Raw genomic sequence first — 26749 nt, forward strand, 5'->3', positions numbered from 1 at the left:
CAGGAACATTCTATGAAGCAGTGTTTCCCAGACTCAGCTGTGTATTATAACGTCCCAGGGAGCTTTAAAAATACTGATATGAGTCCCAGCCCCAGGAGATTCTCATTTAATTGGTCTAGGATGTGGCCAGTGTTTAGGGATTTTTAAAGCTCTCCATGTGTTGCCCGCATGAATCCAAAGCTAAGAACCACTGCTATAAACAATTAAACTAACCTTATCAATTATGCATATTAAATTGATTATATTTCTTTAGCTTAATAGAAAACCAAATGGTTACTTAATAAACTGACTATGTACACTATTCTCAACATCCATTGAGCTACTGATCATCAAATTTGTAGACATCCATAGCATTCTATAGCCAGAAGGGAAGTATTCTCTAGTTCCTAACCTTTGGGCCATCTAGCCTCCCATCATTATTTGCAATAGAAAATGACCAAAAAATCTTGGAAAGGATATTTGTTATTTCATAATTTTTACAACATCGTAAAAACAAATTTTAGTTATTGGATAAAATCTGGTTTAGAATGGTTTTGAGGCTCTAAACATTCTTTTTATTATTCCAATATGTTTGACTGAGTGGTTTTTTCTAAAAGTTAACCTTGTCTCTACTATCATGAATAATCTAGAACTCAGTAGATGCATCAGTTTCTAATATGTGATTTATTCAGATGACAATAGGGCCTTATAGGTTTTCGTTAAGATAGTCTTCAAACTATGGAAATGATAACCATTTTTCTCAATGAGCTTTCTGTCACAAAGACCAGGGAATCTTGTCTAATATGAACATAACCCTGCTGTTCACTCCAAGTATACTTCTTTTCCTTCCCTGGGCAATCTACACCTGCACATAAGCAATAAAACAGTGTGTGCGTTCTGATCATTTCTCCAATACCGATGACCATTTCTAATCACACTGGACAAAAACTTGTCTAGCAATTTGCATTGATTCTTAGAAGACGGTCATTTCTCAAACACGCATCTAAATGTAGGTCATTTCTCACATACTGATCCATGGAATCTGCAAGGTTCTTCAGAATTAAACAAAAGAAACCAAAAATTATGTCCCGTTACAAGTTATCTTTCAATCACTACTCTGAAGATTAAGGGGTGGGTTTGCTTATTCTGTTTTGTGGTTTTTGCCCATTTTGTTGGGGCTTTTTTGGAGTAAGAAGAAGGCTGGGAAGTATAAAAACCTTTCCCCAGCCCTGTAAGTTTATAAATACCTTTCAAGAGTTGGATGGAGCTCAATAAGCTATGGTAGAAATGCTCTTCAAAAGAGTCTATACTTCCGTAATGGCTACCATTACATTGGAGCCTTACTTTAGACACCAGAACTCAAAATAGCACTGACTCTGGGTAGCAGCAATATCTGAATTTATCTAACACCTAGATTCCCAAAGAGTTATGTGTAATTTAATTACATTTAATTCTGTTTTACTTATACAAACGGTCCACTATATCCTGCAGTTAACTCTTTCATTTAAAACAGATGAGGGCAGAGAGCACAAATGCTTACTTCTTTTGAGTCTCCATTGCATCTAGTAACCTGGTTTATGTTTAAAATATGCTTTTGTGTTCAAAATACGTGCTATTTCTTGGTTGTCAGAGGTAAATGATTCTTGCATCACAAATGATTATTCTCTAATTTCTGCTTTTCCTTGTTCCATTGCTCCTTCTAAACTAGAGAGAAATTTAGACCAGGATAAAGCCTATGAATGGAAAGGATGAAGTGACAAGGAAAAAGAATGGTGCAGATGTGAGCGTGGGTTTTTTGATGACTGTTGATTACTTGACTCTGGCTTTCAGTTTCCATCGATTGGTTGGGGTCGACTGGATTGACTACCATTATGCTTTGTTTCTGAGAGTGAGCATTTTATTTTCCGTGCAGCAGCATGCCCCTCGTGCATAGGTCATTTCCCTGAGACCTCAAGTATCCAGGAAACAGCCAAGAGCTAGGAAATAAGTCTGAACACTTCTGAGCATCCAAAATAGATATGGCCATTTCCCCACTGTCCAAAACCTTACATAAAGTGGTAAGCCCTTTAGAGCTCCCTGCACGTAATTCTCGTAAACTGAACTGTGTGAGTTTCTAACAAGGCATGTTAGAAGCAGCACATTTGTTAGGAGGTTTGCAAAAATAAGGCTGCCAAAGCCTGAGACACTGGCAACCACGAAATGGCACCTGAGAGACAGCAAGAGAGAAAAAGACCAAACAACAGCAACAAGATAGAAAGCCTGACAAAACAAGAACCAAGGAATCAAAACTCAGATATCTGATCATGCCTTGTAGAGGCAAATAACCCTATAGTTGGACTGCATGTAAGGGCAACATTGTATTCTAATGGGGAGAGATTGAGTCATGGTGACAAAACTGAGAAAGCCAAGAGTAAGATACACCCAGGAAACTGTTGGAGGGGGCAGAAAAGTATGCAATATGCTTTAGATCTATAGCCAACATCGTTTTGCAGTTGTTTTTGTGTTTAAGTGAGCGAAGATCATGGGGGGAAATGATATCTTAATTCTTAACCAGTTAACAGTTTTTAACAAAAAACCCATTCTTATTTAAATGATTTAAATAAGTCATTTAAATATGCCACATCCTCCGTAACATGCTGGATACATTAGGCATTACTGTATTTCGAGCAAAGCATGAAAATCTCTTTAGAAGTGTCGTGTTCTACGAAGTGTCACCATTACAGCAATGGAAGGAGAGACAGAGAGAGAAAGAGATACAGAGAGACAGAGATTCCAAGTTCTGTCAGGGTTATTACAGTTCCATCTTCCTTGCGTTTCTTTTCCAGCCACATGTGCTTTCCATTTTGACATAGTTACTAACACAATATTTAATTCATTCTGCTTTTATTTTATTTACTATCCACCAGACTTATCTTTCCATGTACCTCCATAATAGTCACAATTTTCATTTTGATGGCTGCCATGTTCCTAAATTGCTTCCAACTTCACTAATTATCCATAAGAACTAGTGTAATAAATAAACATCTATACATATATAGCTATTATGTGCTTTTGTAGTTCTGAATTACAAATGTACCTAAGGTAGAGTAAGAAACGTACCTGAAGAGTGACCAGCTTTACAAGACTGTGGTAAAAATAAGGTCAAAACACTAATCAAAGCCCTCCTCCTAAGATTAGCAGTAATCTAATCCCTGGAGATCTGTTCTCCCACTGCTCTGCATTGCCCAAGATCCTGGGGATTCATTCAAATTCTTCACTGAGAGAAAACTAGGTACTTACACCATCTGGCGGACACTTCGTGACACTGCTTCAGTTAGTCCTGTACCGTGGCCCCGACGACCCCATGCACCTCATGGGCAACATGCACGGCTCTTATACTGGGAACACTCCTTGCCCACCTGTGAAGGGGGCCCGGTGGGCATTAGCATTCCTCTACTAACAGAAGAACACAGAGAAGCTCTGAGAAGTGGTTCCCTGACCAAGGCGTCACAACCAGTAAGGGACAAAGGCAAATGTTTCATCCCCTAAAACAAACCGTTGTCCATTTCATCACATGATCTCATCATGCCAAGCAAAATCTGAAAATATTGGTGGGGGGGCACTATTCACCTGATTTTTTAACTGTGAGGGACACACTGTACCATATATATAGGTCTGCTTCTGTATCATAACTTTTAAAATATCTTGTGAAAACAGAAAACATACCATATGTGAAATGATGCTCCAAAACACCCTTACACATTATTGGGCTCAAATAATTTTAGTCAGTTGAAATTAACAGTGTTATTCTTTTCCTTTTCATTGAATATATTGGGGTGACACTGGTTAACAAAATTATACAGGTCTCAGGCGCACGGTTCTACAGCACATCATCTGTACACTGTATTGTGTGTTCACCACCCCAAGTCAAGTCTCCTTCCATCACCAGGTACCCTCTTTGCCCTCCTCCACCTCCCTAGACCTTCTCCCCCTTGGAAATCACACTGTTGTTGGTGTCCATGAGGTTTTTTCCTCTCTCCTATTTGCTCAGTCCCTCTACCCAGCCACCCAACCACCCCCAGACAGCTGTCATCCTGCTCTCCATCTATGAGTCTGTCTCTATTTTGCTTGTTAGTTCAGTTTGTTCATTACATTCCACATAAGAGTGAAATCGTATGGTAATACTTAGAGATTAACATAAAAAACAACGTGAAAGAATCGAGTTGGAAATGCAGTCTCCAAACAACACATTATGGAACTTCAGATGTGTAGTTACACTCATTTCCATGTGATGATATGTCACTGCAGCCTATGGCTGTGAGATGAATTCACTTCCTATTTGCTTTTGAAAGTGTTTCTCCAGCAATAACTCTGTATAGCTGTGCCCTCTGCTGGATGGAAATGGGTACCACTTTGTGGAGCTGTGCAGAGATGTGGTGTGTTATAATTCCATCTATTTAGGCAGAAATTTTCATTACTTGAAGTCTGAGTAATATTTCATAAATTAGTTGGCTCCATCCCACGCCATTCCTCACTCATCTTTATAAGTTACCGGTAAAGAATCTCATCTACTGAAGATTCAAAATACTGTTAACGATTAGGTCAGTACTGTTTATCTGCTGATACTGACTTGTTACTTCCAAAAAAAGTACTCATGAATTAATATAATAACATAAATACAGATTAATCTTTTTGGAGTCTCCCGTGGTTCAAGAAAATGCATCATGAAGCCTCTCATTAGAGTATTTAAGTTTGCAAATATCCAAAGAACCACAAGTATCATCCCATTTAATTTCATTGGGCCATTAAGCAAGTGTTCATTCCCAGGTGGTATGCTATGTTTCAAAGACACAGAACCAAATAAGGCATAGCCCCAGTTCTCAGGAGTTTTACCATGGAACAGAAGATGCTGAGAAGGAAATGGACAATTGTGGAGTAACACACGTCATGAACACTGGGCATAGCTCAGATGCCCCTTCATTGAAGGACTTGCTTCAGCCTCAGAAAGCCACCTCACCCAACACCATGCCCCCTTCCCGGGGCTCCTGTCCAGTGACTGCTGCCTATGAGAGAACAAAGGCCCTGACATCTCAGTCTAACTTGGACAACTGAGAAAGGCCATTTTAGCTCCTGAGATGCCTGCGGGTTCCACAGAGGCTGTTGTTAGGCCACATCCAAGTTCAACTCTTCTCTCTAGCCCAGTGCTTCTCAACTGGGGGTGATTTTGCAGCCCCCCTCCCCCAGCCGCATACTTGGCAATGTGGAAACAGTTCTGGTTGTCACAACTTGGGGAAGGAGAGTGGTGTGTGGGTGCTACTGACATCCAGAGGGTAGAGGACAGGGATGCTGCTAAACGTCCACAATTAGCAGCCCCACCGTAAAGCATTACCCATCTAGGTCAATATGCCAGCAGTTGAGAAATCCTGTCTACCCAGTCCTGCTTCTTTCATTTCCCTTTCATAGGTGTTGGCCCCGAGGTCATTCCTTAATAAACATCCTGCACACTAAATTCCGTTGTTGAGTCAGCGTTTGGAGGAACGGTTACAAAAGGATCTATAACAAGAACCCATTTTGGTTTTATATGTGTGTATATAAGCAAGAGAGTGGCATGTATGTGTTGAAATGTATTAGTATAACACAAACCTGGAAGGACATACTCTAAAGATGAAGAGCCGGTATTTTACAGTAATGGGACTGTGTCTTGTTTCCTTTTGTGCTTAAGTGCCTGGTTTCTGAGATTTGTGTATTTCTTCTTGTGATCTGTTCTGTGCAGAGAGCACATGTTACTTTTGCAACTTGGGGAGGGAAAGTGGGGTAATTGCAAAGAAAGAGGGCATGGCCAATAGTATCAAACATTGCAGAGAGGCCAAATAATGCCAGATAATAGCTAGGAAGAAGCCAGCAGAGAGCCTCGGGGAGGTGGCTGTAGAAGGCGAGGGAATCAAAGTAGGTCGTTTTCTACAGCAGTAGGACCACAAAGAGAAGTTGAAGAATAGAAGAGTAAGGTGCAGGAGATGAAAAGTCGACCAAACCGATTGCCAAGATCAGAGCCTGGACGAGATTGATGCAGACACAAAAGGAGCTGGGGAGAAGACATGTGCTGATGTAAGACAGAGGTGTGTAATTGGGCAAGGTGCGTGTGAGGGCGTGGGTTTGGATGCCAAGAACACAAGAATGGATTGGCCTAGGCAGAAGCCAAGAGCCCTCTTCTTCTAAAACAAGACGCACGGTCATTACGGAGTTCAGATGGCAACACATTTTGAAGTGATAAATTCTGCAACTGGTCATCTTCAATTTTTCAGTAGGAGGTGAGGTCGTCCACTGAAAGAGCGTCTGGGTGGCGGGACAGGAGTTTGCCAGGAAGGTGAAACGGAAGGGAAACGAGCGACCCAAAGCCCTGCCTGAGAGGGCATGCTCCTAGGAAACTTACCTTTCCTTTACCCAGTTTCAAAGTAAAATCTCAGGAGTGTTAGCACTACCGACATCACCGAGGCCAGGGAACGGGCTCCCAACCAGCGCTTCTCTACAACACTCAGGTGGCAGAGGGCTCCCGGAGGGCTCTAAAAGGCCCACCTGGCAGGATCAGCCACACCTGTACATCTCCACGGGGCTTTTGGGCACTCAGTATCACAGTCTGGGATTATTCTGTGCTACTTTCTGCTTTAGGGAACGGTGTCTGAAGATTTCCTTGCCTTGCCGTGGGGTTTCAAGAAGCTGTACAACCTCTCGCCGGGTCTTCTGGCATATCTCAATCTGATCTCCAGCTGCTGGGACTTCTCCAGAGTATAAAAAAGAGGGCATGTCATGCTGCAGCTGGAGCCTCGTTTTCTCCTAGCTCTCCCGGACACACCTGTCCACCCCCAGGACACGCTGATATGAGATCATTGTTAGCATATGGTCTTAATAGAGCGTGGAATTTTTAGGTGCTTTGTTAAAAGAAATGGTTCTCAACTGGGAGTAATTTTGCCTCCATGCCAAGGGGAGATTCGGCCATTTTGCTGAACATCCTACAATGCACAGGGCAGCTTCCACAACGAAGAATGATCTGTCCCCAAATGTCAATAGTGCTGAGGGTGAGAAACCCTGCTTTAAAGAGTTCCTTATCTGCAAGGACCTTTTCTTTTTTAAAATCCTCACTCCAGGATATGTTTTTAGTGATGAGAGAGGGAGACGGAGAAGGAGAGGGAGAGGGAGAGAAGGAGAGAGATTGATTGGTTGCCTCCTGTATGCACCCCGACCAGGAATCAAATCTGCAACCTATTGGTGCAGGGGAGACACTCCATCAACTGGGCCACCCAGCCAGGGCTGCAAGGACCTTTTTAAAGTCTTCCTAAAACCCATATAAGGGTTATTTTTAATTTGAAATTAGTGTCTAAAATAAATCAAAGAAAATGCCAGATGAGAGTGACGAATGGTAGGATTTATAAATGTCCACAAGATGGCACTGAAACACAGACGAAAATTCAATCTTCTCCAGCCTCCATTTCAGAATGCAGTTTCTCACTCACCCTGGTCAGCTTTCTAGGGTAACAAAAGCCCATCCTTTTTCTAAAGGGCTTGTCACTTTTTTGTGCCTGGTGTTCCCTACCACCAGTATTTTCATGCAAGTGAATTAAAATGATTAATGACTAAAACTTAGCCTGGAACATAAAAAGAACAGGGCCACCTACTCGATCAGCTACAGAATTTGCGGGAGAATCTGCTAGCTTCTTGCCTTCTTTTTAGCTTAACATTTAGCTGGACACCTGGCTAGCAGACATTTCCAAGACTCCAGTACCCTTAGGATGGTCAAGTGACAAAGCTCTGGCCACAAGTGGGATTTAAGCAGAAGTGTTGTTGGAGACTTCTGGGTAATACCCTTAAAGAAGTGGTTCTCAACGGGGGGGGGTGACTTTGCCCCTAGGGGACATTTGGCCATGCCTGGGACATCTTTAATGGTCACAACTGGAGGATGCTAGTAACCTGTAGTGGGTAGAGCCCAGGGATGCTGCTAAATATCCTACAATGCACAGGACAGCCCCCCAAACACAGAATTACCCAGCTTCCAATGTAAATTGTGCCCCGGTGGGAAAATGCTACCTCAGAGGAACAGGGCATGCCACGGCTTCCCATACCTCTCTTCCCACTGGCTGTGACGGTACAGTGGTGCACCATCTTGGTCCATGTGGGCCAAGGCAACAAATCAGGGAGCATGAAGCTACAAGATAGGTGGCATCTGAGTCCCTGAGCCAGTGAATCTACCTTACCACTCTGAACACCTTCCACCCAGAGACAGAATATATACACACACACTCATGGCACTATAGTCCACATACTCGTAGTACTCCAGTAACTGCTCTACCTCAAACATATCTACTCTAGACCTGTCTGTTCTGCCTTACCCAGGAGGCCCTTGGCATTTTCTCCCTCCTACTTACCCCTATTTTTCTCATGGTCCTTCTCCCCTGATGTGGCCTCTTCCCTAAGGCAGATATTTCAACAGCCCCCAACTGATTTATCAGCCTCACTCCATACCTGACCTTTCCCAGAAGATACTACACTCCTAACCACTCCCCATACACCCCCACCTCCACCCCCATTCTATCCATAGATATTTCATTTTACCCCACATTCATTTCTTAAACAGAGCAAAACTACTAAAAAATGTCAGTATCATGAAAGAGCAATAAAAAAATCTGGGGAACTGTTCTAGATTGCAGGAGACTAAAAGATGGCAAAACGAAATATATGGATTGTGGATAGGGTAGAAACGAGTGGCAGTAGAGGCCATTATGGGATAGTTAAGGAAAATTGAATATGAATTGCATGTGGAAGAATGTCCTTGTTCCTAGGAGATGCATACTGAAGTATTTAAGATTGAATATCATGGTGTCTGCAACCAACTTCCGAATGGTTCAGCAAAATAAGGATTATTTTATATAATAACTACATATTCATAAGTTTAGTCAGTTGGGTGCTAGATAGATTTTAGATAAAGCAAGATGGCAAAACATTAATAATGGGTAAAACTGGATAAAGGGTCTATGAGTACTCATTGTACTGATTTTCCTTTGGGTTTTATTTTTTCCCAAAATATAAAGGGCTAATAGAACATCACTTGAAGAATGTTTTTCATAATACACGTGTTTCTGCTGTAGTCCAAAACCAAGGAATCAAGACTTTTCCTGGGTGGGACTTGGGAATCTGCATTTTAAAAGTCCTAGCGCCCCAAGTAAGAAACACGCCTGTGAAACTGCATCTCAGACCCGCCTCTGCCTCCTCTGGTCCTGGATTTCCTTCAGAACTTAAACCTTGACACTAGTTATTTTTGACAATGTTGAAAGCAGGTGCAGCTAGGGATTGGGGGTGGTGAGAAGAGCAGTGAACTGAGGATATGTCCGGGAGCACTCCAGTATTTTAAGATGGGCAGACAAGGAGAATTCCATGAGACATCAACAAGGAAGGGCCAGGGAAGTAAGATGGTAGAAATGCCAGGAGTGCACGTATATACTTCAAAAGAGGATAGAGATAGATGACAAGGCATTCTAGGTGCGCCTGCTCTAGAAGTTGCATCAGGATGAGGAAAACTAAGTTGTTACATCAGTTCAGAAATGGGTCATTTGATGCCAGAGTAGATTTTCTTGGCCAGCCCTCTCTTCCTTCCAGTTGCCAGTATGTGCCGTGGGACTGGCTGACAGAGCCACCTGATATCTCAGACGGGAGAAATTTCTTTTCCAAAAAAAGCAAGGTCTCTGGGAGAGAGATGCTATCAAGCCCCAGAGAGAAAGTTTAGCAGTTAAGGGGGGTTTCCTTTGCTTCTTCCTCCTGCTGAATTCTGGGACGGGATTTATAGTTCTTGGGAGGCAGTGTACAAAACCACCTCAGAGTCACAGAAAATACTCCTGTTTGACATTTGAGAGTGAAGCGGTTGGGGATCATGGAGCCTGGAATCTACGGCTCCTAGAATTGGGTGGTAGTGAGAGTGTTAAATACAAGCTGTGAGACTTGACGAAGGGAAGTAAAAACCTACCACTCCTTCACCAATTGACTCCATCACAGCTGGGGTTTTACAGCCCCAGTCATAAGGGGCACCCTTTCTCGCTCTTACTTGCCCCGCTAAGACGTGTGTGGACCCAGGTATGGATAAATCCTCTTCACTTTCAGTGGAGCTCAGTGAGGCATTTTTAAAAATGTAAAATGAAAGAAGGATACAAACAGAAGTTAACAAAGGAAGTAAAGAACAGTTGGTCAGGACAACGGTCCATTTGATCCATTCTTCCCATAGCAGACGGAGCAACTGCTCCAGAACACAAATCTCACCCTGAAAATGCCAGGCTCAGACCTTTTAAGTGGTTTTCCATTGACCTCAGAAAAGAGTCCAAAATTGTAAATGACACACAAGGCCTTTCTGATACTAGCTGACGTTTGGCTTTGTCACCCATCACTTCTCTTCACCCACTCTACACTCCAGTTACCACTTTTGTATCTGTATGGCCACTGAAATCAAGCACAGTAGTTAAGAGTACAGACTCCAGAATCAGGCTACCAGGCCTTAATCTCAGACGTGAGCAAGACTCTGATCCTCTCTGCCTTCATTTCTTCAGTGACAAAACGAGGCTACCAACAGAGGTGCTTTAAGGATCAGATAAGAGGCCTGCCACAAAGTCAGCACACAATACATGTTAGCTGTTCCTCAACAAACAATGATTGGCTGACTGCCTGTCACGTCCATTTATCACATGCTACTTCTCACCTAGAGGAAAGGCAGACATGTAAACAGGACATTATCATACGTTGTGATCAAAGTGAGGATAGAGCTGTGTGAGCCAGAGGGAACAACTCGTGGGTTTCCTCCCTCGCACCCTTCCCTCAGCTACATTCATCAAAGGTGTTACTTCAAATTCAACTTTTAGCCAGGCCCTGAGGCTTGAGAAAAGTAAATAATTTCCAATTTAATGCTGGCATTAGAACTTTAGGCACTGGCATAGTCCTACTGCCTGTTAAAATATCAAAATACTTTCATATTGCTTAGCAAATGCCCTGAGCACCTGAAGTGTTCTGGCTCTCGGGAGCACTGACTGGACACCATCAGCGTCCACCCTCGTTCCCCCTATGGCACATGTGTGGCAGCTTGTCCGACACTGTTCTTTTGCTCTCATACCCCACCCCGATGGTAGCAACTCTAGGCACTGTGAGCAAATGGGAATTACCAGTTTGTTCAAGCCAGCATTCATTTGGATATCACCTTGGCTTGCACTTGGGGATACCGCCTGCTCTATGAGTCCTAGGAGCTGTCTCTGTTTGCTTGTTGAGACGCCTGTTGTCTTAGGATAGCTTTTGGCCTTCTTTTGGGCCATGGCCTATGCCTGCAATACTCTTTGGAAACCTGTGCCTATCCACCAGCCTGGCTTCCTTCTAGCCATCTATCTACCCCACGTGAGAGGTTTCTGTTGCCTCCTAAAGGCACCCAATCCATTCTGTCGGTATTACCAGCTCTACGTACGCTAGGACTTATCATGACATGTGGCATTAGGAACATGTCCTGGTATCTATGAAAGAATACAAAGTGAGAGATTTGGAACCAGAGCTATCTGTCCTTGAATCCCAGCTCTACCATTTCTTAACTCTCTGAACTTGAGCAGGGTATTCAGCTTCTCTGGGCCTCAGTTGCCTCACATGCAAAATCAGATAATACTAATATGTACTTCATAGGGCTTTGGGGAAAATTAAAAGACATAGTAGTGAAAAGCACTTAGAAGAATGCCTGGTACATAGGAAAAGCTCAGTAAATGTTATTATTGCTATTGTTACTATTCTTATTATTTTATATCGAAGCTTTAATGGGCACATTGAGCATATTTTCAAATAGTTTTACCTTGCTTGCCTTTTCGAGTGGCTCAACACCTCCACAAATGTAGGTACGAAAGACATTGATTAGCATGCCAATTTCCAAGGGGAAGAAACTGATGCTCAGCTATATTAAGGGATTAAGTGACATTAAGTGGCAGTGGTGAATGACACATTTTTGACTCCCTATTTTCTGTCATTTTCCCCACCTGGGAACACTGAAATAGGTGGATCATTATTTATTCAATAAAAATTTATTAAATGGCTACTATGTACCAGATATTGCGCTAAGCACCGAGGATACAGTAGTGAGCAAGACTGACATTCTAGTGGGAATAAACAGTCAATAACCAAACAAATAAGAATATAAATGACATATCAATTGGTATGATGAAAATAAAACAGGGTGATGTTTAAAGAATAACTGTGAGAGTTCGGTGAAGGAAGGAAGGCTTTTCTGAGGAGGAGACTTTCATGACAAGAAGACAAGCTGGAACCCTTTTCTTTTCTTTTCTTTTCCTTTTTTTTTTTTTTTTTTTTTTTTTTTTCCTGTGTGGTTGCCTCTCACTTGCGCCCGCAACTGGGGACCTGATGTGCAACCTGGTAATGTTCCCTGACTGGGAATCGAACCAGCGACACTTGATTCTCAGGCCGATGCTCAATCCACTGAGCCACAGCAGCCAGGGCTTGGAACCCTTTTCACATTTGATATGTGACTGGGATCTGGGAGGGAAGTTCTCACAGAAAGGAACTTCCTGCTCTGGGGCTCCACAGACAAGTGGAAGAAGCAGGAGGGAGGGCTGCAAGTTAAGGGTGGCTCAGGGCCTAAAGTCAGAATTAGAGACTTTCTGGAGAAGCACAAAAGCAAAGAAACTTGTGAATAGTGCAAGGCATTTTCCTTACAAGTATTTATTAAGTCTATATTTTTCAATTAACTTTACTGAGATATAATTTAGATAGAATAATGTTCAGATAGAATAATGTTTACTAATTTCAAGTGTATAGTTTGCTGAGCCTTGAGAAATGTACACATAAACCTGCACTAACCACCCCCCTCTGTTATTATCAAGGTGCATAGATGACATTTCCATAACCCTAAAACATTCCCTTGTGAATCTTTGCAGTCAATTATTGTGAGATATTTTGTATAATGTCCCTCGATTTGAGTTTACCGAATCATTTTCATGATTACGCCGGAGTCATGCTTTTTTTTTTTTTTTTTTTTTTTTTTTGCAAAACTGCCATAGAGGTAATGTGCCCTTCTCTTGACATCATGTCTGGAGGTAGGTGGTGTCAATGTCTTTACTGGCAATGTTAACCTTGATCACCTAATTAAAATGTGACTGATGGGGTTTATCTATTGTAGTTACTCCTTTTCCCTTTGTAATTAATAAATATTTTGTGGGAGGAGTGATATCCCATAAAGATTTACACTGGCATTGTATGAGACCTATGTGTTGAATTAGAGAATATTGTTTTGTTTTATTTAGTTATAGTAGAAGCATAGTCTGTTTCTGTATTTATCAGCTTTCCTCTATTTTCCTCGTTCATGTTTTATGGCTTTGTTTTTTAATAAACACGGGTTCTGAATGAATAGGAAAACAGTGTGAGAAGAATGGAAAGAAACATAGAGAAGCAAACTTGGATTTGAATACCAACTCTCCCACTTACTGATCACATGACCTTGCAAAAGTCTTTTAAACCTAAGCCTCTAGTTTCTCATCGGTAAAAATGGCTAATAACAAACCACGTCACAAGGTTTTAGGAAGAATTAAAGCACTTAGTAGTGTCTGGCACTCAGTAAGTGCTCTGTAAATGCCATTTCTTGCCTTCCTTAATATGCCAGTGTTTAATATTGTCATTGTCTTTCTCTGACTGGGTGGCTCTAGGATATAGAAACACAATCAATTTTTAGATGTTTTTCATGTTCTGACAGCACAAAGACTTTAGTGCAGGGGTAGTGCTCAACCTTTTACATGTTTCTGAGTCGCTGGGGAGAAAGAATCTGGAACTGTTTTAGTTGATGGCAAATTCTTACACCTCACTAGTATTTTCTATCTTATACTTCTGCAAAGTTCACTTATTACTTCTGGTATTAGGGGACGTGATTTTCATGGATGTACAAATATATATCATTTGCAAAAGTAGCATTTTTATTTGTCTTTTTTCCGTATTAGAACTATTTTAAAGCAGAATTTTGAAAGGTCGATTTTGTGTTGTCCCTGTTTTCAAGCACAATTAATGCAATATGAGCTTTGTTGGGAAGATGTACTCCTATGTTCAGCAAGAGAGGAAACACTACAGACATCCTTCTCCTTCTCCCTGATATTTGTAAGGTTTCAGTGAAACTTTGATTTCTCTGCTTTTTCCTTGCTCCAAGTTTTATTTCCCCTTTCCTAAACTTGTTTGATTTGTTCCCTACGTTCTTTAAGCAGGAGCCAATGCATTGGCTTCTTTTGTACTGATACACGTTTTTAGGACAAGACGTTCTCTAAGTACTGCCTTGGCAATATAATGCCTACCCATTTTTGCTTTTGCCTCAAGTTCCATTATGGTTTGGCATGGCACTGTTACTGTATCTTCTGTATAACAATCAAGGAATTTTTTGCATTAATTTTTTATTGAATTTGTTGGGGTGACATTGGTTAATAAAATTACAATCTATAGGTTTCAGGCGTACAGTTCTATAATAAGCCTTCTGTATATTGTATTGTGTGTTCACCACCCCTAGTCATATCTCCTTCTGTTAGGGATAAAGAAGCAAGCCAGTGACTCTCAAACCAGCAGGAGAAAATTAACAGATGAATCATGGAAAAGGGGCGAGGGAACGACATTCTGCAGCTCCTCACACATATCTCTGGGCTCAAAAGGAGAAAGACTGTTGTCACCAAACACAGAGAAATGGGAAGATGTAGCTAGATAACTTGGCAAGTACAGTAAGTTGGACATAGACCTATAACTAGATTACCCTTAGTTAATCACACCCTGAGTTAAGTAGTTAATCACATTAGAATAGATTGTGAACCCGGATTAACCAGTAGTGGAGAAACCGGGGAGAAGGAGAGGGGAGGAGAGCTCATCGCCTTAGTATAAAACCAGTTTACTTTGTCTACTTTGCGCGCACATGCTCCTGGCTGGTGGTGCGCCCAGCTCCGCAGACTCACGAATAAATGCCTCGCTTTGCTGCTCAAGTCCTGTGTACCAGTGATTTATTGTGAGCGTTTCTCACCCTTCCATCACCATTTTTCTCCCCTTTATCCTCTGCCTCCCCCAATTCCTTTTCCCTTTGGTAATCACCATACTGTTGTCTATGTCTATGAGGTGGGTTTTTTTTTCCTTTTTCTTTTTTGGCTTAATTTCTTCACCTTTTCCACACAGCCTCTCAACCTCCCTCCCTTGTGACAGTTGTCAGTCTGTTCTCTACCTGTTTTGTTTGTTTATTTTGTTCATTAGATTCCACATATGAGTGAAATCATATGGTACTTGTCTTTCTCTGACTGCTATTAATTTTGACTTAAAAAAACATTACACAGTATGGAATTTCCTCAAAAAACTAAAAATGGAACTGCCTTTTTACACATTGATTCCACCGCTGGGATTATACCCTAAGAACCCTGAAACACCAATTCAAAAGAACCTATGTACCTCAATGTTCATAGCAGTGTTATTTACATTAGCTAAGGGCTGGAAACAGCCTAAGTGCCCATCAATAAGTGAGTGGATCAAAAACTGTGATGCATTTACACAGTGCAATACTACACAGCAGAACGAAAGAAGGAACTCTCGCCCTTCACAAGAGCATGAGTGGACCTGGAGAATATTATGCTTAATGAAATCAGCTAGCGGTGAAAGGCAAATACTATACGATCTCACCTAATACAGGAACCTAATGAATAAAACAGACAAATGAGCAAAATAGAGCCAGTGATATATAAACAAAGAGCAGACTGACAGCGACCAAAGGGGAAGGGGAAGGGGAAAGGGAGTAATGGGGGAAAGAAAGGGAAGGGTCGAGTCAAGGAACAAGTATAAAGGACCCATGGTCATGAGCAAAAGGTAAGAACTGACTATGAATGTGGGAGTGGGGGTGGGCGGGGCAGGGGAGAGCAATGGGAAAAGGATTAGGACAACTGTAGTTGAACAACAATAAAATTAAAAATTAAAAAACTAAAAGCATATTAAAATAAAAATAGTACATTGAAATATTATTTATCTTGATTACTGAGTTTTCTGGTACCCCCTTAAAATGTGACCCTGAAGCAAGTGCTTCTAACACTTCACCTCAACACAGCCCTAGACCTGCAGTAACCTTCTAGATGAGTTATGCTCACAACTTCCTTTTAAAATGGATGCCTGATGCTCAGATAGACTAAAACTGTTAGAGATAGCAAACCAATTAATTACACCACCTATCAGGAGATAATTGTGATTTTCCCCTCCTTCTTCTCCTGTCTTCCCTTTTTACACGTTGGGTTCGCGGCTCAGCAGAAATCTTTGCCCATTTCCAACTGTTGGCACTGAGGAAGGCCGCATTGCTAATATGGTGCCGGGGAGCACTTCTCAATTTATAGAGGTGAAAGGCCAGGGTCCCACCCTCCAGGGATAAACCTCAAGACTGCAGAGCTGTTCCAGACACTTGCCAGGGCCCTTTGTGGCCCAAAGCATTCTTTTCTCTCTTGGAGTTTGTCAATTAGTTCTGGCAAAAATCAAGTTTCCTCACCCTGATCTTACCTCATCTACACAGGTTTCCCTGAGAAAATATGGAAAAGAAACTCTTATAATCCTGAAATATCAGAAGTAAAAAAGCCCTCAAGGAGAATCTTACCCCAATGCCTTCCACTTAACAGCACTTATAACTTCCTGTGCTGTATCTCCACAGTCCCAGGAATCCCTAAGGCTGCCTCATAATAAAAATCAGGAGCAAGTCAAGAGCCAAGTTAATCAAGGAAGTAAACTACTATGGGCCCCAGTTATGCTCAGGGAGATCTGAGTCATCAGAAATGCAGCCCTGGCCCTGTAACTTGTTTATTAAGGATTTTCCTAAGGACAGAGACAAGGATCTGTAGTGGCTCAACTCCAAAGCTCTTCATGGGGTGGGATGGGACTGCAAAAGATTTGACTAGCTTTCATTTGAGTTGTGGAGCTTTAAAGGTTCTGCTTTAAAGGGGCCTGCCTTTCCTTCTGACAGGTCCAGGCACTGTGAAGGTAAAGTTTGCCTCCATGCCTCTTATCCCCCACCCCTCACCCCGTAAAGTGTCTCTCTAGGTTACATTGTCAGAGAATTTTGTTTTTATTTTAAAATATATCAAGAACACTTGCAAATGTGTTAGGATGGGCTTTGAGACATACAGCTTCCTTCACATAGCCACATTTATAAGATTCACCTTGTGCAAAGCATCACATCCATTCCTCCAGCTTAAACAGTGAGGGTAATTTCTGGCTACATTTTACACGTGAAGAAACAGGCTTACAGTCTAGATGACTCTGTAAGGCCACGTAGCTAGTAAGAGGCAAAAGCTTTGACTTTTGAATTCAGAAGGACGCCACATCTTGTGCTTGTTCTACAAAGCCACTCGCACCTCAAAGGTGCTAAGGTATGCCACAGCAAACTAGCTAGTAGAGGACCACAGGGTCGAAACCACTATCTTGATCTCATCTGATCTGCAATGAATTCTAGCATTATAATTGACTTCTGAGAAGCATACAACAAATCTAGGAACTTAGTGCTAGTCTCAATGGAATTCGCATAGCATGGCTATGAGGAATTTACCATTCTGTAGTTTATTCTCAGAAAAATTTCCTTTCAGACTGGTAGAAGACAAGGAAATCTCATCAATTGAAGGAAATGACTTATAAGGAAACTTTATTCACACAGGGGGGAGGATCAGAACACATTGTAGTTCAGTCAGTAAATACTAAATAGCCATGGCTAAATAGTAAGTACTAAATAGCCACATGCAGTTGATATGGAGTTTGTGTGTGTGTGTGTGTGTGTGTGTGGGCGTGCGCGAGCGCGCGCGTGCATGTGGCAAGTGGTCACAATGTCCTTGAGTAATATACCTATCAATTTTTTTTTTGTCTAAGCTAGCTGTCCTGTCATGATGACTGTAGTCAAGAACCCTGCCTCAACACCCATGTATTTCTCCAGCTTATCCTTACATAAAAGAGTGCCTTAGTATGCAGGTGCCACACTATCTCACAGTTCTTGTTGGTAGAAGTCCCTGTGCTACTTCTGTTTAATTTCTTATATATATGAGTCCCTGTTGTCCAGGCAGTATGGATAATTTGTTACTGTCTTGCCTGCCGCCACGAGAATAAAGTTGGTGTGAATTCCTTCTGCAATGCCCCACTGTCATTTTGCAGTCTCACTGAATCCAAAGTTAACCTGCCTGGAGCTGAGCTCCTGCGGCACTTGGTACAGTCAGCAGGACTTGCCACAAACGAAAGCTATGGAGCAGGGGTCAGCCACGGGGCACGGCCACTCAGGGTGGGCTATCGGGTTGGCCTGCATGGATATGTGGTTCATGGTGGTGACCGTGTTGGAGGCTTCGGTGCCCCTGCAAGATTGGGAGAGGGTAGAAGTGACTCCTGAGGTGAGAGAAGAGGCTCTGCTGAAGATAGGGGGCTCTCTAGGGAAGAAAAGTGCCTGGGTAGGGGCTGGTGCTGTAGGCTGGCTATTTCTCTGTTCTGCATAAAGCATTCAGGGAGTTGCTTGAATTGGAAGCCCAGGTCCGAGAGTTGAAAGAGGACCTGTCTCAGGAGCAGGAATTGAGGGCTGCCTGGGAGAAAACATGGGAGCTATTAGAGGTGGAAGTGGCCACCCTGAGGGCCTGGATCAGGACTGGTTTTGTGACAGGATCAGAGGTACAGGTCATAGACTCCTCGGAGGATGAGGATGAGGAGGAGGATGTTGGGGAGGGCTAGACCTCACCCATTTCAGCCATGCCTGGGGTGGCGGTGGTGGTAATGCAGAAGATTAAGACTAAGTGTCCTTGAATGACTGAGGGTCAAGCCAGCCCCCTCTGCCAGTCACAGAGCACTCCACAGTGCATCCGTACTTGCAAGCAGAGCTGGTGGATTTGGGGAGCTGCTTCTGGCAAAAGGCGTCAGAATCTTTGGCGGCTTGGTTGCTAAGATTATGGGATGTAGGGGCGGGTGGCATTTTACTTCCTGGCCAGGGAATGGGTAAGCTTGTATCCATCCCCACACACCCAGTGCTGAGACAGCAGCTGCAGAATGCACACGAGACTCCAGGCAATCATTCCCTGTTAGATTGGATCAAGGCAGCTGATCGCATTACGTGGCCGAACCCAGGAGATCTTCCATCTACGTCCAGCAGGTGGCAGTTGTATACTGGGTTACAGCAGCTATTAGGAGAACTGGGACTGAAGGATGCTATTTATACTGTAATTTGAAAACTCATGGCCTGGATGAAGAAGTGTTCACGGCGAGAATAAGGGATTTGGTCCTACAAACTGCACTGTAGTAGTTATTCAGACCCAACAGAAACTACCCTGGGGAGGGGAGTAAAGGTGTGGTATACAAAACCAGGGAGGGACCTGATACCTGCTATTGTGTTATCTCAAGATATCTCTTTAGCATGCAGCCTACCGGACGAGCAAGACCTACCCTTGTTAGTACCACTAAAACCTGTTTTTAAAATCACCCTTAGGGTCAGTCTGTAGCAATGTGTACATGGACTGGGCATACACCCTTTGCTGAGGTGGCAAATGCCTTGGCATGCAGTGTCAGCACAGAGACGCCAAGCAGAATTGCCACCGGCTTACCATGGAGAGCGTGGATCCTTTGTTCCTGTCTCACCTGCTGCCACAAGAATAAACTTGGGACTTCTGGCCAAAATGGAGACATAGGTAGACACGCTGCATCTCCTTCCACAACTGAAAAGGAATACAACTACCTCAAAACTGGAGACACCCAGAAGTTCCAGAAAGTCGAGCTGCATGGAAGTTCAACAAACACAGATTTAAAGAAGAAAAACTCATCCAGAGAGGCAGGAGGGATGGAGCCGGGGCAGAGAGGAAGCAGTGAGGTGGCAGTGGCAGCTGTGGCATCGGCAGTGGCAGACCAGTGGAAAACGCAGTCACACCTTTAAAAAAAGTAGGGAGGAACACCTGGGGAGAGCTCTCAGCACCAGACCAGACAGTGCAGCTCACAGTTCCAGCACCAGGGAAAATAAAACCCATTGCTCGTGACTGAAAGCCAGTGGGGGTTGGGGCATGGGTAGAAGCTGCTGGTCTCTCAGCAGAGTTCCTTTGTTTAGAGGCCCTCATAGTCCTAGAATGCCACAAACCCACCCATTCTGGGAACCACAGCCAGAGAAATAGCTAGAGACAGCCAGTTCCACACAGGAAGTGGGAGAAGTGCCTGGAAAAGGGGCGAGGGTTGAGCAAGCAGCTTTGTTCCCTCTCAGACTCCTCTCCCTCATATGGCACCACAACGTGGCAAAATGGGTCGCCCCATACTAACGAAGACCTAAGGCTCTGCCCCTCCCAATGTAGCAGTTGTGACAGCTCTACTAACACAGAGGCAAACACAGAAGCCTCTCAAGTTAATGAGACAGAGAAGTATGGCCCAAAAGAGAGAACGGATCAAGGTTCCAGTGGAAGAACTAAGCGATGAGGAGATAGGCAACCTAACAGACTGAAAGTTCAAACCACTGGTGATAAAGATGCTCACAGATGTGACAGATATGCTGGAGTGTGGCAAATGCAGAAGGGAACAAGTGAAGGCTAAGTTAAGTGAAACCAAGGACAATCCACACAAAACCAATAGTAAAGGGAAGGAAGTCTGGGTTCAAATCAATGACTTGGGACATAAGGAAGAAATAAACAGTCAACCATTGTAGAAGGAGGAAACAAGAATTGAAAAAAAAGAATGAGGACAGGCTTAGGAACCTCTGGGACAACTTGAAACGTGCCGTCATCTGAATCATAGGAGTGCCAGAAAGAGAAGAGCAAGAGCAAGAAATTGAACCTTATGTAAAAATAAATAAATAAATAAATAATGCCAACTTTGGCAAAGGGAAGAGACATACACGTCCAGGAAACACAGAGTCCCAAACAAACTAGACCCAAAGAGGACCACACCAAGACACATCACGATTAAAATGCCCAAGGTCAAAGATAGAGAATCTTCAAAGCAGCAAGAGAAAAGCAGAGTTACCTACAAAGGGGTGCCTGTAAGACTATCAGCTGATTTCTCAAAAGAAACTTTGCAGGCAAGAAGGGACTGGTAAGAAGTATTCAAAGTGATGAAAAACAAGGATTTACAACCAAGATTACTCTATCCAGGAAAGCTATCATTTAGAATGGAAGGGCAGATAAAGTGCTCCCCAGACAATGTGAAGTTAAAGGAGTTCATCATCACCAAGCCCTTATTATATGAAACGTTAAAGGCACTTATTTAAGAGAAAGAGGGTCAAAACTATGAACATTAAAATGACAACAAAGTCACAACTATCAACAACAGAACCTAAAAAATAAAAACAAACCAATAAAAGTAAACAGGCAACCAGAATAGGAACAGAATCATAGGCATAGGGATCATTTGGAGGGTTATCGGCTGGGAAGGGGAAGGAGGAGAAGTAGTGCAGGGATTAAGGAGCATAATTAGTAGGTACAAAATAGGCAAGGAGACATTAAGAATAATATAGGAAAGGGTGAAGCTGAAGAACTGGTATGCACAACCAATGGACATGAACTAAGGGGGGTGGGACTGCTGGAAGGAAGAAGGATACTGGGTGGAGGGGAGCAAAGAGAAAAGAAATTGGGACAACTGTAACAGCATAATCAATAAAATATACTTAATTAAAAAAATCAACTTGGCACCTTCCTCCAAAGAAACCCTTTTGTTCCTCTAATGTGGGACATTGAAAAATTAATACCTGCCTTTTGTCATCTAGTGGTTATGGATTGAATGATGTCTTTTAACCCTGTTGCCAAAACTGTTGTCCCGAGAATACAACAAGGATGCCAGCCCGTTAAACCAAGCACGCCATTGTCCGGGGACAACCAACGGACCTGGAGTCTGCAAGACCCTTCCCCATGTGAAAAGACCACCCTCCACTCCACACCCCCATTCTTATTAGCGATGTCTGGACCCAAGGGTAGGTAGGCCGACGGCCATGTCCAGAAGCAGCTAGAGGAGCTCCAGACCGTCACCCATTGTCCTTTATAAGATTATAAAGGGTCTTAAGTCTGAGAGGGGGGATTGTTATTTTTTATTGTTAGAATAATTAGTTAATTGATTAATTAATTAATTTAAAAAAAGAACAATATAGGAAAGGATGAAGCCAGAACTTGTATGTACGACCCATTGGTATGGACTGGGTTGGGGGGGTTGCTGGGGGAGGGGTGCTGCTGGGTAGAGGGGAGCAAAGGGGGAAAATTGGAGCTATTGTAACAATATAATTAATAAAATATACTTAAAAATAAATAAATAAACTTGGAATGAATTCCCTCTCAAACACTCCACTGTCACTTTTTGGTCTCACTTAATCCAAAGTTAACCTGCCTGGAGCTGAGCTCCTGCAGCACAGTAGCCCATCTGCAAATTCCTGACAAAGACCGAGAAAACCGTACCCTCGGGATTAGAGGGGAGATTATCAAGTTATATGTGTAATGTGGCAGAAACAGGGGGTCCACAGGTGGCAAACCTCTGGATCATAATGGACAAACCATATTACTTAGAGATTTGGACATGAGTTATATCTTTATGTCTTGGGTGCTCAGAAAATTACCTAAGGTCAGATATAGACCCAAGCCCAACACTGTATCACTAATCCTTGGATTTAGACCCACTCCCCTCTTTTGCCTCAGATATATCTGATTAAGAAACACGACTTTTTTTTTCTAGCCCTGGCTGCTGTGGCTCAGTGGATTGAGCATCGGCCTGCGAGCCAAGTGTCGTTGGTTCAATTCCCAGTCAGGGCACATGCCTGGGTTGCAGGTCAAGGTCCCAGTTGGGGGCTCGTGAGAGGCAACCACACATTGATGTTTCCCTCTCTTTCTCCCTCCGCTCCCCTCACTCTGGAAATAAATAAATAAATAAAATCTAAATAATAATAAAAAAGTTAACAATAGAATGTATATTTTAAAAAAAAGAACACAACGACTTTTTTTTAAATTTTTTAATTCATGTTGTTGCCTAGCTTATTTAACACCTTGTACTTGCATAGTCCAACTGCTCAGACGTATTGGGAAAGACAGTCGTGTAGTGTGTTGTTCAACTTGCCTAATGAAGGGGCGCCCAGATGGCATGGAATGCTGCTGTGGGGATGGGGTGACTAGCTACAGAGTTGTTGAAGGGACTGTTAGTTTACAAGTTAGTGAGCAGCCAGTCCAGAAGTTGTTTTCTAGCCATGTTGTCCATGGCTTCATCCAGTTGTCGTTCCTTGGCAAACCTCATTACTTCTCGAAGGAGATCTCCAACACTGTACCCCTTCTCTGCTGCCTTAGCTGAAACTTCTGGAAGCTGTGGAGGGAGCAGAGATAGCTTGAGTCATGTGATACTTTTGAAGAAAGGTCTCAGGTGGATAAAGTGAACTACCCCCCTCACCCACCTTTCCGCCCATGACTAAGATTAGAGTAAAAGCTTTCGCTGATCCAGGACTGCCTTCCCTCTCCTTTTTCCTTGACCCTCCTCTAATGTCATAGATCAAAATGAAAAACATAACTTCATTTTGAGCATCAAAAAACAAAACCTGGAATCAGTTGTCTTTACTAAATACTTCTCTCCAAGGCCTGGGTCTTTTGGTTAGTCTGTGCTGATTGCTAGGTCAAGGTTAGGGGTGGCCATCTCCCCCACCTTCCTAAAACATATTTTACCAAGTAGTTTGTTTAAAGGGCCACTGAATTTAAAAAAAAAAAAAAAGCTAATCTTTCTCGCCTCCTCTTGGCTGAAATGTGCAGACCCCGAGGTGCTACAGCCTCAATTAATGGTTCATTGCTTTTGTGTCTTTTTATGAGGATAAAGTAATTCATAAAGCACATGGTAAAGAGCATACTTGAGAAAAATTTGGACTGCTCGTGAGCCCTAAGTACAGTTTTGCCTCCCTTCCCCTGCCCAGTCTAACCATCTTTCTTCTTGTGCTTTGCCATTGTTTACCTTCTCCAGTTGTCCATCATCATCTCTCACGAAACAGAGCACAGGCTCCTTAAATTGGGAGGCTGCAATCCACTGCAGGACAGCCTGGAGCTGTTTCTGCAAGCTACTTGTTGAGCACCAATTATTGATGATGACTTCCGGCCCAGAAAACTCTCGATAGTTCTGTGACATTGCACTACTGTGACTGCATCTGGGGCCACCAACTTGGAAACTTGGGTTGTGTACCAAGGCTGCTTGTTCTTCCAATTCGGCCAGGGCTTCCCTGTTGTTGTGATACCTAGCCATGATAAGGCACAGCTTCCTCACAGGTTCTACCAGTTGATTGATGAATTGCCAGTTCATTTGCATCATCCCGCTGGCAAAATCAAGGTCTAAATTCTCCTGGAATTGTTTTTCCCCTCTCTTGGACATTGAAGTTGCTTTGTTTGGCCTGGGCTCAGAAGGCTTGCTCTCCCCTTCAGATTGCTCTTCACTGTTGAAGGAGGTCTCACTGAGCAGTTTCTGAATCAGTGATAGAATGATGTTTGACATATCGGACTTTTGGCACTCCGCCTGTTGTTGAGTCTCCTTTACAGAGGTAGATGGCCCAGGAGCTCCACAAGATTCTAGATGTTTCACTGAAAGTGCCTTGGCACTTTGGTCACTTGCGTTCTTTTCAAATTGGGCACTCTGAGTCCTATGGCCTATGGTGGAACCAGGATAGTCATCTTCAAGTGCATCTTTGGCCTCGGCCTGCTGGGTCAGGTGGTACTGAATCAGCATAGGGGCAGAGACAATCAAGTCCTTCGCCAGTGACTCTGTGGAAGGGCTGATCTTCTCTCTTTTTTCTTCCTTACTCACGCATGCTTTGCCAGCCATCTCGCCTTGGTTTCGTTGTTTTTGGTTCCACATGGACAGGCTCTCCTTGAGGATGTGTTCAGCAACTCTTTCAGCGCTAATCAATGACTTGCACTCCTCTGGTTTTATTTTGCATTTGTCCTTCCCCTTCAATTCAGTTTTCATGGTGGAGAATTCAAGACTTTGGTTTTGACTTTGGTTCTCGTATTTGAGACTGTGGGAGCCGGCCTTCAAGGATGCGTACAACAGAGGCTGTGATTTAGACTCCTTCTCTCCAAGCAGAACAGTAGCCAGGCGCTTCAGCATGGCCTCCATTATATGTGTAGCATTTTGTTTTCCGTGGTTGAACAGACTCTTCTTGACAGCTGAGATAAAGTCGCAGTCAGTCATCAGGGCCGCAGTGATATTATGCAGGTTCTTCAAGCAGGAATCAATCAAATCAGAGACAACTTCCTGGGTGTGTTTTAACAACACCCTCTTCAGGACCACACAAGCGGGAATTGGCTTCCCAGGAGCATGCACTTTCAAGGTCTTCAAAATGGAGACCATCAGGTCAGATGCCACCTGATTTGCATAAACCGTGAGTCCTTTACTGATAGAGTGTGAAAAATCTTTGCTCTCTTGTTGGCACATCTCTTTGTCTACCCCCTTGTTCTTGTTGGATAATTGACTATACATAAACTTTTTCCTGCCACCTTCCCTGCCCTCTTCTCCAGTGCCCCGCCTTTCCACATAGGATATTTCCTCAGCATCATGGGCCATGTCAGAAACGATCTTGCTCACAGCGCTGCGGGGAGTGTTTTTCCCTTTGTTCCCAGAGGGTGGATAGATTGAATGACGAAAGCATTTGCTTCCATTTTCCAACTTCTTGATTTCATTACAAGGCATCTCCATTACCAGATTAGATAGCCGGATGATGGTGAAGGAAAGGTCATCCATGGGACATTCTCCCTCAGGAGAGATTACTGCCCTGTTAGTGCTAGAAGATTTTGCTGGAGAGGTGGAAGGACTCTGATTTTTGTTGGTATTCTTGGCTGCAGTCATGTCTACATGTGGGCTTTGAGGTCTATTGGCCATGTAATCGATATTCAGTTTATCATCATAGATGCTGTAGCAGTTTGCAGAGGGTAATTTGTGATGTTCATCTTCATCTCCTATTTTATGTTTGCAGCTAGAGGCTGAGGGACTTAGTGCATGTTCGAAACCCAAGGCATACTTCTGGATATCATTTAGAAGCCAATTTACAACAGTTATAGGATCAGAGGGAGCTTGTGTGAAAAGGCATATAGATCCGTCCATCTAAAAAAAAAAAAAAAAAAAAAGAACACCTAAGAGTTTGGGGAGGCTACTTTCCCCCCTTATTTTATTTAGAAGACATATCTTTCTAAACTGCATACATTAGGGGTTTACCGTTTAGGATTTGCATGGAAACATAATACATAATTATATCCCTTTGAGCACAAGTGGTAGCGTGTCAATTTCACATGAGCACGTGTGCTTATCTCAACATGTGTCAAAAATGTATCAATGTGTCTGTCATGTGTGTGTGTGTGTGAATAACAGTATAGCAATTCATAAGTGGGGACATCTCAGTAGATGTGAGAATGTTCAGTCTGTGTTGTTAGCGTGTGTGTCCGTGTGCACATGTCAGTGCACATGTATGCCTGCCTGTGTGTAAGCCTGTGTAACAATGTGTTGACATCAATACCGATTTTATATGTTTCCTGTACGGGCCAACGTGTGCATGATAGCGTGTACATTTTGTACACTGTGTGAATGTAAAAATGAATGTGTATGTCAGTGTGTCTGAATATGTAAATGACAAGTGTCGATTTGAGTGATCTGCATGTTTGTTTATAATACAAATCTAATAGAATGTATCATGGAGCTATACCTATATGTGTATTAATCCTGTCTGCAGCGCGGCCTCCTGAGACTCAACGGTTTGGCTGAACTAAGTGGCTGGGTTGGTGAAGAATGGGGTGGTCTGTGGGCTTCACTT

The 26749-nt window shown here is 43.0% G+C and overlaps 1 protein-coding gene across 1 annotated transcript in view; it reads right to left on the minus strand.

Annotated features, from left to right (window-relative positions):
* Window positions 1-23006: 23006 nt before the first annotated feature.
* LOC149990259 (A-kinase anchor protein 4-like) overlaps window positions 23007-26749 on the minus strand; it is a 141372-nt gene continuing 137629 nt past the window's right edge. Inside the window, exons 5-6 of the mRNA XM_090265513.1 lie at window positions 23911-26046; window positions 23007-23277 (exon numbers count right to left, since the gene is read on the minus strand). Coding sequence (XP_090121639.1) covers window positions 23122-23277; window positions 23911-26046 — 2292 coding nt within the window. The 3' untranslated portion in view covers window positions 23007-23121. The remainder of the gene's footprint in view (window positions 23278-23910; window positions 26047-26749) is intronic.

Source organism: Furipterus horrens, unplaced genomic scaffold (assembly GCF_987537825.1).
Source record: "Furipterus horrens unplaced genomic scaffold, mFurHor1.1.pri manual_scaffold_20, whole genome shotgun sequence".
NCBI lineage: Eukaryota > Metazoa > Chordata > Mammalia > Chiroptera > Furipteridae > Furipterus > Furipterus horrens.